The sequence below is a fragment of the Sphaeramia orbicularis genome, chromosome 10, assembly GCF_902148855.1.
Source record: "Sphaeramia orbicularis chromosome 10, fSphaOr1.1, whole genome shotgun sequence".
NCBI lineage: Eukaryota > Metazoa > Chordata > Actinopteri > Kurtiformes > Apogonidae > Sphaeramia > Sphaeramia orbicularis.
This window is the reverse complement of record NC_043966.1, coordinates 31,819,203-31,835,388: the sequence shown is the minus strand read 5'-3', so window position 1 is coordinate 31,835,388 and position 16,186 is coordinate 31,819,203. Positions and strand designations below refer to the sequence as shown.

The 16,186-nt window shown below is 41.5% G+C and overlaps 1 protein-coding gene across 1 annotated transcript in view; it reads left to right on the top strand.

Annotated features, from left to right (window-relative positions):
- Positions 1-16,186, top strand: part of nlgn3a (neuroligin 3a) — a 122,188-nt gene that overhangs the window by 73,231 nt on the left and 32,771 nt on the right. Inside the window, 1 exon segment of the mRNA XM_030145985.1 lies at positions 9,125-9,310. Coding sequence (XP_030001845.1) covers positions 9,125-9,310 — 186 coding nt within the window.

Sequence of the window (16,186 nt, the reverse complement as noted above, 5' to 3'; positions counted from 1 at the left end):
AATGAGTGACTGGATGCTGGGATTGAAAGCAAAACCTTGCTGTAATTTAGTTAGATTGATTAAAGCAGCTACACTGTACTCTTACAGATCAGTGCACTTTGTTAGAGGTCTGTGCTGTCGGTTAGGGCACCGGCGGGGGGTGGGGAGTGTTTGTTGCCAAAGTGTATGTATATGTACGTGTGTAACCTGCAGATTGTGGTTTAGGTAGGTTGTTGTGTGAGGAACTAATTGAAATGAGAGGCGATGTGCGAGTCTTAGCCAACATGGCCGGTCCATTTGTCAGGGTGACATCACTGCACTCACACCCCATCCATCTCCGCCCAGCGCCACAGAACCATGCTCCTCCTGGTGATTAATATCCATACCTCCCTCACCGTACTGCATACAACCCCCCAACCCCACCCCCTTCTGAGCACTCGCACTTTGCCGCTGCTCCACACATGCACCCACAAACAAACAAATAGTCATACACACTCTGTTGGAAGCCCTCCTCCTTACTTATGCACACAGTGGCTGTGCACTCACCCACACTCATTGCCATGGCACTCCCATTTACTCTCTGATACACACATGGCTGAAGCCCAGAGCCCAACAGTCACACACATAAACTTCCTAATTGCTTCAAATACAAGCTGTCCTTGTTGTCTGGTAGGCTGTGGTCTCAGAAATATTTCCTCCATTCAAGCTGCTCACTGAATCCAGCATCTTACTCCTACATCATTGGTACACTCATATTAATATGAGTAGTATCACTATTAATCTATTTTCAAAGTAATTACAGGAAATTTTGGGGCTGCCATAGTTAAATAATGTAATAGATAATAATGTGATTTGGTGTTACTTTAATGGGAGCATAAAAAATTATACACTTGCCTGTGGCGTAAGTCAGTCCTGTGTTTTTTTAATAATAGATGTATTACTTCTGAATTAATGATGCTTTTATTATTATCATTCCATTTTGATATGAATGCAGTGGTCCCTATGTTACATACTTGATGATGATCTGACTTTGTTTCTGAGAAATTTTATTTCTCATTGAATGATCTTTGATTTTTATTTATTTAAAACATTTTTTTTTTTTTTACATCTCAGTAGGAAGGTGTTTGGGGTGGATGGTGGATATACAAAATTTCAAGATTCAGTTTAAGCTAATAAATACACTGTGACTCTTTTTTCCCAAATCTTTGCAAACTAACTATAACCATGAAAAGTTAAATAATGCTGTTGTTAAAAGTTGTAAAAAGAGATTGTCATTTTGTTGGCAGACAAAATGAAATATAGTGTCAATAAACACTTTACATTTATATTCATTATCAGCATACAGTGTTTGCCAGTCAGAAATGATGTATATTTACATAATTTAACTAAAAATTAATGTGGGTAGCATTATGTTTTTCATAAAACTAGATTAATTAACATCCTGTTTAGGTACATATGGGCAGGGACAGCCATGGGGTTGACTTGTTCTGCTTGGTTTGGCTGGTGATATAATGACAGATAAAATAAATAAGCAAATAAAATTAAATAAATTAATTAAACACAACAGCAGTGAGTGTGTGAACCCTGGATTCCACCAGAACAGGTGCATTTTCTTGCATTTCTTTCCCCTTTTCCTCTGTTTTTCCTGCCGTATCTTTATTTGTTATTTATGGCAGTGGAAATTTTGAATAACAGTCTGTAGTCTAATTAAAATTCTTGCTTATGTTTCTTAACAGAACTTTTCATATCAGACCTTTGGCCCCTGAATTTTGTCTCTCAGACAGAACTGTGCAGTAAATGAGAGGAGCTGAAAGAGGAGACAGCTATGTAAAATAAGTCACAAGCAATAAATGCTACTTATTTTTTTTACTCATGCTGATCTATTATATTGCAAACATTATATTAATACATTACATTGGCAACAGCATAACTGGCAATGTAGGACGAAGTGCATCAGGTCCAACCACTACTTTAGGTATGTAATAATCAGTATCAAACAGGATAATTTTCAACAAAACCTGCTTCTTGTAAATTTGGAACCAGCTCCAAATCAGAACATAACCCCACTGGCAGCAACAATACTTTTTGTAGCCAAAAATATTATGCTCCTCTGTAGACAAAGCATCACTCATACAGCACACAGCACAGGACTAAGCCACAGGATAACAGATGTTCATTTAAACTGGTACTGTTGACTTGCAGCTAAATCTGCATTTTTTTTTAAGTATAGGTATGTAAATTTAGAAATATGAAAAGACAGAATTGTAGTATCAGGAGACAGAGGTTAGGCATAGGTTTGGCTGCTTCTGTGTATTTTCACAAGTTCTTAACAGGGTCAGCCAAAGTTAAGCTCATTATAGCGAGCTATCAGAGCAACTCAAGCTTAAGGTGGAGGGGAGTCGAAGGTCCTCTAAATGACGACCTTCCTCTCTTTCTTTGCTCCACTGATGTGCTTTTTTTGATAAGCCATGCTCTGATCTCCTCAGTGGCACCACAGTACATCACGGCTCTGTCTGGACCTGGTTGATACTAGATTTTCTCACGACACTCACGTATTACATCACGCAGGCTCGATGCCATTTTTGACACATTGCCTTTGAACTTATGTAACCACAGGACAAAAGTATCACAGGTCTCCCCTTCGTTTCTTCATTGTCGTTTGGTTTAAACAAGAAATAGTGAATTGAGGAACGGTTTTACATATCAAACTTAAGACAAGGTAAATTATTTTTCATGGATTTTTTTTTTCTCCTGTAATGCATGTTCACCAAGTGGAACCAAAGTGCTATTTAACCTCACAGTTGTGACTCTAACGGCAATCTCTCCCTCTCTCTCTCTCTCTGGGAACATGCAGGCACACCTCCACACCAGCTGTGAGATGCAAAGCTCCTCTTAATGTAAAAGCCTTTCCCTGTCTTTGACAAGCCACTGTCTGTGCTATTCACTGTGCTATTCAAAGAAAAGATGTTGAGAGTTACAAAAAGAAAGAAAATAATAGCTAGTGGAAAAAGATGGAGGCATCCATGCAGCTGGAGAACGGAGTAGGACACTGAGAGCAAGGCAAGACAGGTAACATGACAGAGAGGCTGAGCAAAAGGGAGGGCTGGTGAAGGGAGGGTGGATGAGAGACGAGGGGGAGCAACAAGACCGAAAGCCGACAGCCGCAATAGCCGATGTGTGATTGATTGAGTGGCATTCAGATGCCAGGGGTCATACATATGCAAACTGCTCATTTGTAGTTGCTGCCAGGGCTGTTGTTCACCAGAGCCCTTGAATAGTATTGCCTGACCACCAGGACACATCACACAATCAGATTAAGCCGCCCTGGAGTCACATGCAGGACGACCAGCAGCTGCCACGTGCACCAGCATCTCCGACTTACAGTATCTGTTTGTCATCCCTGTCTGCTGTAACAGGCCTTTGTCCGTCTGTACAAGATCTGGGTTTTAAAGGACTCAGATATGTGTCAGAGGAGCTTTGGTGTTTGTGCAGTGCAGAGTTTCCCTTTTGACATTTTGTTTTGTTGGTTTCTTAGTGCATTGTTGCACACAAACCACATTTTCCATTTGACTGCCTCAGTCTGCATACAGCGACACAGTATGCATGATGCTCTATCTTCAGTGACATCTTTTCAGTGTAACGCGTATAGTAGCAGAGTGGGATCATGCTGCACACGTTGCAGCTCTCTTTGACACTGTGTGCAGCTGAGACTTATATTCAATAGAAATCATTTAGGTTTTTGTTAGTCACTGGTCTCCTGGCATTTTTAGTTAAGACCTTAAGTTTAGTGAGGATGTTATTATTCAGTCTGAAATTCAGTTTGAACTCATTCTATGTCAAGGGCCAGGCCCCTGAAACATCAGATGACTTTGTTGCCATTCAAGACGTTCTGATATTTTCTTTAATTATTGATTAGTGATGAGGCCAGCAGGAATCAGACTCATACATAAATTCCTTTTCACCGCTTTCTAGTTTGATTTTCTTACCATGTTATATTCATTCATATAGAACTAGTAATTTGTGGAGGTGACAATCAAAAAATATGGCTTTATTTTTTCAAGTTCTTTATTTTCCCTTTCACCAGAAACAAGGACACGGTGTCGGGTAAATGGTCTCCTGTGTTCAAGCTGCCATAAAGGGGCTTTCTTATACTTGCTGGCCCTTCTCTCCCCCTCTCTCTGTTTCTCTATTTCTACCTCTCACTCTCCTGCTCTCAGATCAGACTCTGCTCCAGCCATACTATTGGGCACTGAGCTGTAAACAGAAGCTGTACACAGATCCAAGTGGCAATCACCTTCTTTTAGGTCAACGCCTCCTACCCTCTCACTATCTCGCTGTGCTTCTTTTACATTTTTTTGGTTGGAGAATGAGGTGGTTCTTGTCAGCGCACTCATATCTTTACCAAAGACAGGCTGAAAAATGCTTGTGGGAATAACTCCCTGTGTGGAGGATGAACCTCTGGGTATGTCCCTTGCTCGTCGTGAGCCTGACACACAGGCCCTTTATGTGGCTGTGTGGAGGGTGGCTGCTTCCCTCCTCTGCTTCTCATCCACACCCCAGAGGCTCCCATTCAGCCCAGGCCTGGCTGGGGGGAAGTTGGGTCCCTTTTGTAGTTGGGGATTCTTAGGGGAGGCTGTCAAGGCTGTGACTGTGTGGGCCTTTATTTCTCCAGAGAAGAGAAGGGAGAGAAAGATAGAGGGAGAGGCAAAAGAGAGATCGGGGAGTGTACCAAAGGAGAGTTTGGACACAGACGGCCTTGTTAACCGGCACCCCTAAAGAGAGGGAGGATGAGAGGGAGAAAGGAACGGGCAAAAAGCAAAGTAAAAGCAAGAATGAACGTAGCAGAAAGCCAGAAATCTTTCAATCCGTTACGTCACCACTGTTCTTCCCATCCTCCTACCCTCTTTTCCTCCACTCCTCCCTATCCGTTCCCTCCATCTGTCCCTGTGTAAGCTCACTCTTCAGTTCAATAACAAGCTTTTGCCCTCCCCCTCACCCTTCTTCACCCCCACGCCACCCCCCCCCAACCCTCCGCCATTACTTTACACACATTCCATTATCTGGGAGACCAGGCTAAGAGAGATGTCTGGGGTCGGAGCGATCATTATCATCACCTCTTTCCGCTACACTCTGAGTTATAGCCCACCGTATTGGAAACAGACATTTAAATCATAATCAATAAAGCAATATCAATGCTGAGAGGCTTGGCTAAAGGAAATCACTGCCAAGGCTCAGGAGGAAACGGAGACGCTCAGTTTAAACTCAGATAGCGGCGCACTTATTGATAAAAGACGATCAAGCCACAAAATGCATTATGTGGCATCACGCTCAGCGCTCGCTTTCTGGAAAAATAAACTGTTTCACTGATATTCAGCTGATGCAATGATTGTGGCTGCTGTGTGACAATATGTGTGGAAAAGGAAAGGTGCTGAATTCGAGGTGATCTCTGAATGTCAGTGTCTGTTGTTCATGTATTGCTTCTGGCGCTGTGGCTGAAGCTCAAACTCTAGAGAGAGGACATTGTCATACTGTATACATTAACTGAGCCCCTGGTCATGTTAAGGTGACAAGAGCAACAAAGTTCCTCTAAGCGTGGCCTGCAGTACACAAGCAATGATTTGTTCGACAAGGGCGTTGCAAGGTGATTTGTGTGTGACCTGACTTGGCCATGATCAGAGCACATTTCCTGATGCCTGTCTGTATGTGATCGGGACTGAATTAGTGTCAACGCACTGCCACCGGACAAGAATCCACTTCTTTATACAGTGCACCACATCAATTTCAAGGAATAGCAGCTGTGAGACACAATACAAAACACATCATATAATCAGTCAGGGAGAAATTACAGTTCTAGTATGCAGAGGAAGAGGACAGAATCACTGTTATTACCTCATACAGTTTGTTGTGAGGAATAAAAAAATTCTCATGCCAATTTCATGTCCAATCCTGCTGATGTGCGAACAGGCTCTTTTCAATTTTGTAAGTCTTTGTTGGAAATATTAAGACAGTTTGAAATGTTATTTGTTGACATGACCTTTTCCAAGTGATGCTTATATAACCAGCTTTCTCAACAGATTGTTAGTTTGAGTTTGGCATTCATGATTTTAAACAAAGCTCAATTATGTTACGCTTTTTCTCCGGCGTAGGTCAACAAAGGGACATTTCCATTTACTCTAATTCTCCATGTTTCCTCCTCAAAACAAAACATTTTCTACTGAACCAACTCAGCTGGGAATACAAAACAAGAGAAAAAAGTAGTAGGTAAACTAAATGTGACATTGCTTTTCAACCTCCAGGTAAAAGGGTATAGTCTCGTTTCTCAACAAGCATCCCACAGCTTATCTGTAGTCAAAGTTAAAAACACGCAGGCACAACAGGCATGATTAATAATACCACATACAAAATTAAATTAGCACAAATTAATTTGTTTGCACTTTACTTTCAGTAGTATCAGATGTATGAGAGCTATTTACTGTGTGTTGATTTTTATGTGTGTTGAATCAACTTGTCTGGGACAGTTAATTGGTCAGATCAATTAAGAGAATTTGCATATTGATTTGAATTCACACGACAAACAAAGATGGATATTATGTGATTACAGTTGTAATTAAATGCTTATTGTAAAGTAACACCCAGTGTGCATTTAAAATCTCACTTGAATGCTGGGTTGAGTAGTACAGTCAAGCACATAACCAGCCTGGCCAAATAGTTCAGCTGCCCAGAATCCCAAGGTCCTGTGTAGGTGGGAGCTGTGAACAGATAGTGCACTGCACATCATGGTTCATGAGCGGCTCAAGCCCACGCAGGGCTGATCAGGGCTGATCATCTGCTAGACCTGGAAACCTTAAATCCAAACCCTGATGGCCAAGATGATGCAGAATTATGTGATTTTATTATGCTATTATTTAATTTGACTCATTATCCTTTGGTAAAGCACAAGTATATTTTCTGCACTTCTTTCTAGCAGAAGCGTTTCTGTTTTCCATATATATTAAAAGAATAAAAGAGAAAACACACCTGTAGAGTCCTAGTAAAGACAGAGACCACTATAAATGTAAAAGTTGAAATAGCTATGCATAAAACAATTACTTTGCTATCTTAATTGCTTTCCAAAGAAAATACTTTCTGTCACCTTTCCAATTAAAACATAACCGGCAGCTATATTAGATGTATTTTTAAACGGTGCCTGCAGCATGTCTTGTTGTCTAAGATAGGATTGGATTCCACCGCTACATTTTAATGACCAGTTTCATTTATAGATGCAAAAAAAATCAAGACGCCTAAACAAAAAGTCACCACAGAGCATCGAGTAGTATTTTAGTCTGTTAGCTGGGGATTCAAGTCTAATAATTTAGATTTTTTTCATTTAGCGATGTTTTATATTACACTGCCAAATGGCTAATGTTTACTATATTTTTTTCAATTAGGCTAACAGTTGCACAGAATTCATTTCACATGCCACTCTCCTGACATTTCTTAACCCGTGTGATATACACTTGGTGTGAACTATTCTGCAAATGAGAGTTATTCTGGGAGAGTCACGTCTCCACTTTCCCAAGCACCTGTGAGAGGATTGTAAAAGCTGCTGTCCTTTAGTTATGACACAGCACAAGGAGGGGCCGCAAGAGAAAAGGAAAAGGAAAGCTCTTCAATCGGAGAATCCTCCCCTCTCGTCTCTCTGTGTGCCTGTCTCTATTCCTCTCTGCATGTGCCCTGCTGCTCTCTCATCCTCTGGGATGCGTCTGAAGGAGACCATCTGTTGATCCATTTGTCTCCTGCTTTGCTTCCTGTGCCACCTCTTCTTCCCTATCGATGATCACGCCTGGCCTTTCCTCTGCCCTCCCTCTTTGTTGCTGCCAACAGGCACTTGGGGTTATGCGAGTGTGCTGTTGGGGTTGGGGTAAAAGGTTATGGCTTCTATAATCTATAACACACACACAGAAACAAACAAAAAACGGGGATGAGCTGGAAAGGAAACACACAGCTCTTAGCACATATATGCCAGAAACAGCTAATGAGCCCGGAGCAGCTAAACTAATGTGTGTTTATCTAAAGTTAGCATCAGCAGACTGACCTAAGTCAAAAAAGCACATGTTTGATCTTTTTTCATTGCTGACATCAAAACTATTCCCTTTTACCCCTTAGGACTTAAAAACAGAGAGCTTATCATTATATGGAGGCATTGACCATGAAATAGATGTTGGAAGCAATGCTGAGCTGCTGAAGGAGCATCACTGGAGGCTTGTGAGTCTTCATCACCAAACACATTTACTGCGAGAAATGTTTGGACATCTTTTCGCTAAAGAGTGAAGTGTGTGTGTGTGTGGGGTGGTTACCACACATGTCTCTTAGCTGTCACCTCGCATGCATGTTCAGGGGTTTGATGGACATTGAGTCTACCATGGGGACTTCAGAGATTGCCTGCCTTTGATCTTCTCCCGTGACTCTCGATTACCCATCATTCAGCAGGGCTTAGGCTCAGGAGAGCAGCTGGGAGAGGATGGTGTGTTAACATGAGCTCTGATGTACCCAAGAGAGACTGACTGTCCAACTCTGACATCATATAGCAGGTTACACAGACACAGAGGGGAATGTGGGTAGATAGTTGTTGTTGTTGTTGTTGTAAATGTTTAGGCTGAGAATCATCCAGACTGCAGAGAGCGAACCACAGTCACAATATTTAACGGGAAGATAGGATGTAGAATGAGGTCACAGTCTATACACAGGTTTTTCCAGCTTCAAAATGACTGTTACTCACTGTCAACTTCTTTTTCTCTGTCTGTCCACTGACGTTTCGTAGATTCCTATGAAAAGTTTTTCATCAGGACTACTCAATATATCCTATGATGGGTGTTCACCCAGGGAGACATGCCATTGATTTCTCATAAGGTGCAGATGACATGTGGTCACATACTCTCCTATTTTACCAACAGCTGTGTCATCTAATAAGTCATTATTTCTGCTGCTGTCACCTAGCATGATGGTTCTTCCGATACAATTGAGGTCGGGTTAGTATGCGCAGGCTACAGACTACCTTCAGTATTCTTTATTTGAGTCCACATTTAAATCAATGTACCAAACTGATTTATTTGAGTAGTTTTCTTTTGGACATGTTTTAAAATCTTGCTCTTTTTATTTATTTCAGGTTTTCTCAGTACTGGTGACCAGGCTGCTAAAGGGAACTATGGGCTACTAGACCAGATCCAGGCATTGAGGTGGATCAGTGAAAACATTGGTTTCTTCGGAGGAGACTCCAACCGCATCACTGTGTTCGGTTCTGGGATCGGCGCTTCCTGTGTCAGCCTGCTCACCCTTTCCCACCATTCTGAAGGTAAAACGGGAGTCGGGGTGGGATGATACAGCTGCGGAGCTCGCGCCTGCTGCTGTGTAGGCTGCTTGATATTAGAAACTGGCGATGCAGGTCATGAGTTCTTGAGTAATGTATTCTGCCGTATTGTATACTGTAGCATGACAAATGTTTAAAGGAGCAGGTGTTTGCATTTACATAAGTGTGACGTTCAACAGGAGAATGAAATTCTACAGCAGCTGTCAAACCACATGTGGGTTTTGACATACCTTGCTGGTTTGCTAGTGCTTAGTTTCAATATTTTTGTCAGTGAATATAATATACTAAAGCAGGCTTTTCTAGAAACTAAAAGCCCATGGGGTACTAGGCAGTATTTTTTAAGGTATCCACAGTCATGTTAAATAATAGAGAGACTTACTCTGTGGTCTTCATTGTTTAACTGCTGGTTACTTAAATGCTTCTTCATGAAGATTTACTGCCCATGTTGGCCATGTCTTTAATACTAAATGGAGCGTGTGTGCGTCCCTGGACATGATAAACATCCCTCATACACATGCTCCTCTAATGCATCATTGAATTAAGTTGGGCCTCTATGCCGGATACTGTAGGTATGTTCTTACGGGAAGGCTTTGAGTCATGTTTATAAACCACACATTCACCAGTGCAGCACCCCCGAAGAGCCAAATGGACGCCACATCATTCTTAACCCCGGAAATTATTTCAGCCAGTCACGTATGCACCCATCTGTTTAAAAGCTGGCTGGATCTTGCATTTAACTGATAGCTGCAATGATGTGAACATGACAGGGGATGAGGATATTGAGGTGTTATTGTATAGCAGTGTTCATGTTTTTCCACAGTGTTTATGCGGTAGTAATATTCCAAATGAGAAATCTTTATATTCAGCCACGCTTGTGTACCCTGTTAGTGCAGTGAACATGTTAACAAGCCACAGGCGTACTGCTCTGCTTTGTAACACTGATCTTTTATTGTGCATTACGTGGATTACATTATAGAAATCACTGTTGCATTAGATAGAGGATTGGTCTTGGGAAATGCTGTGGTCAGTAAAACATTAAGTGGTGCAGTTGACACTACTCAGCCATCTCACACGCCATCACACACTCCTGAAAACCTGGCAGAGGCACATATCTGTTGTGGATTTTTGATAGAAGACCAACCTGGCTCTGAAAGAGGTCATTTGAGCTGCTCTTCTCTGGTCTCCATTGCAGCAGCAGGGATTTGGAATGTGTTTTGCATTCTCCAATTTGCATTAAAGTGTTACTAATTGCCTTGATTTCCTCCGATGAATGATGACTGCTTTTCGATTGAATTTTTACCATAAATGCCTTTTTTATTCATACTCCATAATGCTACGCTCCATGTAGCATGTTATTATACTGCCAGTGAAACCATCTCCTCTGCCTCCCAGTAAATTGGATATTACCGGGTCTGTTTTTTTCCCCTGAATAGAAATGTATGCCCCACTGATGGGATAAAAAAGAGCCAGTAAAACTTGAGGGATCCTAGGAAATTGAAACAGGAAGCCTTCTATCACACCAGGACTCTTGCTGCGAATGTTACCAATGGCAATCAGATTTCACACAGTCTCTCTTGGAGCACAGATTGTTGTAATTATATAAAGTTTAGGACTGGAGTGGGCTGCAGGATGTGACGGGAAATCTAAGTGAAGAAATGTCTTTTTGCACCTGCTTTCACAACCTCCGCTCTACCCCCTCCTCTCGTCTCTTCTCTCCTCTCTCCTCCTCTCGTTCTTATAACTCTTAGCTGCTAGAACTGGCATGTTCTTGTTGCCACGACAACACAGTAAACAAGACAGGAATCAAAGTGCCTGGATCTGCATAGTGTTGAAAACTGAAGTAAAAATCTGTAATCAAATGAATTATACACTGTGGCATGTGCACACCTGGTTTCAGGTGGCCTTCTAATAATAGATTTCTTTGCTTATTTTCTTTCCATGTTCCTGTTGCTCTCAGAAAAGTGCCTTATACCGAGATTCCTACTTTGCACTCTAAGCCTGGAAACAGGACTGTAAACAATGTGTTGTTGCTCCTCCCTCATCTCATCTCACAATTTGAATTTTTACTCTAACTTTCTCAGAAATAAAAATTTTACCCAAACACTATCCCTCGAAATGAAAATAGTGGTGTCATATTGAATGTGGAGTGTTTGAAACCCTGAGTAGAATCTGGCAGTATGTGATAGCACAGGACAGTCCACATACACACATGCTCTCACACACAAACATTTTCCTTCACCTGCTGCTCAGACGCAGGATAACGAGGCCCAGGTAAAAAGAAAAAGTAAATCAGCAATGACACACTGTTCTGGAGCTCCCTGGTGTGTTGGTGTATTAATGACAGTATTCCCACTCTTACTGTACACAGGCTGTCATCACTGCCTACAGTGCATAGACTTTCCATCTAACACAGAGTCCTTTTATGCCTTTTGGTGGCAGAGTGACAACTTACTTCAGATGCTCCATGCTCCTCCTGAAGCCTATTTAATAAGCTGGATCCTCCTATATCATCCCAGCCCTACGGCCTCTCTTTTTGATTGCCTGCTCCTCTGGCCTGGCCTTGGTGGCGTCTGCATGTGGGCGTGCCGAGGGCTCCAGTCACAGGGTGCATCCATCACCAAGCCTCCCCCTTCTGGCCTGTGTGGAGGCTGGTCTGGGAGTCCTCTCGTGAGGGCTGGATTTTTAGACCCTGTTGCCTGCCCTGCCTCCTCCATCTAATCTTCTCCTCACTGCACCCATCTGTCTCCCTGCCTTCACAGACAGTAAAAGCATGCAAGTGACACACTCTTTTTCTCCATGTGCCAGTGTGTCTCTCTCCTTTTCTCCCTCTCTGGATTTCTGCTCCCTAGTCTGCAGCATGTGTGGTACGTTGCTATTAATAAGATGGCTGCCTTGTCTGTTATGTGGCAAGCAATCTAGCTGCACATCTGAGACTTTGGAAGCAGAATGGTCATTAAAAGCGCTGTCTCTCTCGGCAGGAGAGTGTTTTTGACCAGCTTATTAAATGTAGCTCAACAGTTGTGTTCCCACAGAGGGAAATCGCTGTCCCCATCTTCTTTTTTTTTCGTCAGCTTCAAACAGAAAACGGCTGAAGAAGTTCAGAAGCAAGGGCATTAGGCATTTCCATGTATTATCTATCAGTAATCGCACAGGCACTAATTGAACGTGGAGATTTGGCTTTTTCTCTATCATCTAATAATCATTATTATACAAAAAGTGAGATGGTGTGCTGAGCAGAATATCAAGTACCGACTGAAAGAAATGCATCATTTTAAAATCAATGTGTTTCTCACCTCACAACCTCTGGGAATCATCGCTCCGTATCAGTATTTGTATCCTTGTACACACATGTATACACAAGCATGCACATTCATGGAGCACACATGGAGGGAAGGGCTATTGTAGAGGCTCTGAAGGTCATTCGGTTTCTTTTTTTCCCCCTTCTCTTCCTGTAAGCAATCAGGATAAAAGCTCTGCTTCTGAGGAAGTGCTCCCCTTTTAATGGAACGTCTTGGACATTAAAGACAGCTAGTGAGGAGGATCCTTCATGCCAATGTCAGCTTTCATTTTTATTAAGACTTCTGGGTTATTGAGGACCATAAATGTGCATGTTAAATGCTTGGGTTTTATTGCAGCAGTGCAATGAGTACCAAGGTTTTTTAATGCAAGACACCACCTAGCAAACACTGAAACCCCTTGAACCATGATTATTAAGAGGGCAGTGTGACAGGTACTCAGTTTTCAGCAAAGGGTAACAAGTTTTGGAATTCATTTAGTATGAAGGATTGCATAGATGGTGATTAAGTGAAGGGACACATTGTGGGATGAGAAGAAATAGAGGATCAGAGAGATTAAAATATTATATGGTGTGGCAGGACATTTTTTTAAAATCAAATCAGGAATATTAACTTAAGTTAATGGCTGCTCTTCAAAGTGAACTGCATGCTGTGGGTTTTCTGACTCCAGTGCAGACAGGGGCTCAGTTAGAAGGATGTCATTTAGATTTTACAGGAACTGATGTATTGAGCTTCAACTTTTTTCAGCTGATTGAGTGAGAAACTGGACTAGAGTGTGATTTAATAATTACAAGGACAAACATGCAGCCATGTCCTTTATTGTACCAAGGCCCTTTTGTGAACCCTCAGGTGTTTGGCATGCAGACTAGAGAGAATATTTACGTTAAAGTAAAAAACTTTTTTTTTCTTGCTGGGGTTTTGGGATGACAGAGTGTAACATTTCCTATAAATGGCAACCTGCTTCACCAGATTTTTTGTGAGATTTATCACAATAATTGTATACAGTATGTGGAAGGTTTTGGAACATATTTCCTCTTGATAATTTCCATACCCATACACATTCACAGCTGCAATCTCCATGCACTGGAATTTAAAGTACCCACTCAGAATGTCTTTTGCGGCTGAAATCATTTTCTCCACGGTTGTCCAACCCAAAGCAGTGTGTCCCCGAGGTCTCCATCCTCACATTTATGATCAAATTTGGTCAAGTATGAAGAGTCAGTGAATCACGTGAAGGTGCAACTGCTGTGAAAGACAGATTTAAAAACCTTGAAGACAATTGTACAGGGACCTAAGTGAATCAGACAGAAAAGGGGTAATTGGGTAAAGCTGTGCAAACTTGTGTAACTTAAGATTTGCACTTATTATAAAGTCAAAACCAGAAACAGTTAAACACATTTATGCTGAGACTAAGACATAATTTTTTTTACAAATATGAAAATACTACTAATAATTTTATATTTTTGCCAAGTACATTTTGTTATGCCTATTGGTAATATTTGGTTCGAATATGCTACTGGATACAAAAAAGATTCACGTTTTTTTTTTATTTTTTTTTTTTTATACCTTTTTCTGCAGTAACATAATATGCACTATACAAAACATAAATAAATGTATATATCTCTACTACAGTTGTCATGCATACAGAAGTGAGACAGATGACCTACATATAATTTACTTGTTAGTTTATAAATACTATCAAACGTTTGTCAGTCTTACTTTCTAGATCACATCTAACTTGGTAGTATGTATTTTTCTTATGGAAAATATGTTTTTTAAAGATTATGTAAAATAATTCCAGGCATAATGGCACTTGACACAACTCTACCTGCATGACTTTACATACATCAGAGGGAGGTCAGGACCTCTCAACTTGGTAATTTCAATGCACAAATCAGTACAAATGGCTTCTACTCTGACATGTATTTAACTGATAGGTGTATAAGAGAAGGAAAAGGGACTGACAACAATGTATATTGGATCTCAAATCAATCTAGCTCTGTCAGTCTTGCTGATATAGTGCAGCTGTTGTGAGATTTAACGTCTGCATTGCTATGGGCGCCCAACCTCTGTCCTGACAATCATTTCCCATGTACATGCAGGCTTTCAGTTGTCCTTTGAGGTAACAACACAAACACTTTTGTACTTTTTCTGGCTGCTGGGAATTGCAAGGACATGTTGATTTTTAAAAAGTTGCATAATTATTCTTTTCTGTATTTCAACACATTGACACATAATCTAAATTACCTTGTTACAGAGTAGAGAAAGAGGCCAACAGGCCATATAAAGGAAGAGTATTGCACTACATCACTGCTTTAGCTGTAATGTTACATCTGGGTATGACCTTTGAAAATAACATGTGTGGGTTTCTGCTGTGAAATGAGACCCATGGGAGGTTCTCCTTGTGGAATGACCTACAGGCCCACACTCCATAATATCACTGTACCGAGTTCTCGGCATACGGCTCCAGAGCTACGATCCCCCCACACTTGTGTCGACATTATGTCTTTGGGCTCCTGTAGCAGCCTCCCTTTGCCTGTGGAGTTTAAGCATCAAATAAAGGCACCTTCTAAGACCTGGAATGTGAATTGGAGTCACCAGGAACGATAGCTGCATAACCGCATCCCTGGGATGTTATTCATACACGATGCAGCTGCCATTGTTGTGCAAATGCCTTGTGCTTGAGAAAAACCAGCGACAATTGTCAAAGTTGAATAGACCCCATTTCTGAGGTGTCAAAGGCATTCAGCAACTCAACACTGTAAAGTTACCTGGGTGTTTGGGCCAACAGAATGCCTCCATCTCAAGGTTTGATTTGCCTGTTTGCTGAAGGGTGTCTGTGCATCTCAGGGTGTGAAAAAGGCCTATACAAGATGAGAGAATGGGGCCGCGCCTTGTCAGGTGCCGTATTCTTCCACCTCGATTGACAAGAGCGATAATTAAACCAGGGGGATGCCATCTCTGCGGAGGAAGAATGCATGTATTTATTTACGCTGACTACTCTGCTTTGTTGTCTGCCATACACTGTGGCCATCATTGTGTGGAGAAAGCACACTATTTTTAACAAGTGGCCTATGTGGCATTTTTCAGTCACACTTTGAATAGCAATGTCTCTAACTTTGTGTACGGCAAAAGAATTGCTTTATTTTTTACAAAACAAAGATTGAGGATTACTCAAGAACTAGAAGGTATTAGTCTCTTTTGAACTTGAAAGAAATTGGAAATAGCCTAATTCAGGAAATAAATGGGTTTTTCTCCTATCTACTCAGCAGTGCAAAAAGAAAATGAAGCTAAAGTTGTACTGAGCCAAAGAAGAAAATGAGGGCCTGCAGCTTAATGTGGGGAGTAGGGTTGGTATTAGGGTAAAGACTGAGGTCAGATGGCCTCCTTGAGGGAACATGTAAGAAAATAATATCCAGCTGGGCTGTCCATTACAGAATGGCAGGTTTGCTTGTCACTACCTAGAAGAGAACAGAATGAAGAACTGACAAATGGCCTGAAAATAGTAAAGGTAGTTCATTCAAGTAGTCCAGCCATCACTCTGCTCGCAGCATGTAGTTGAACC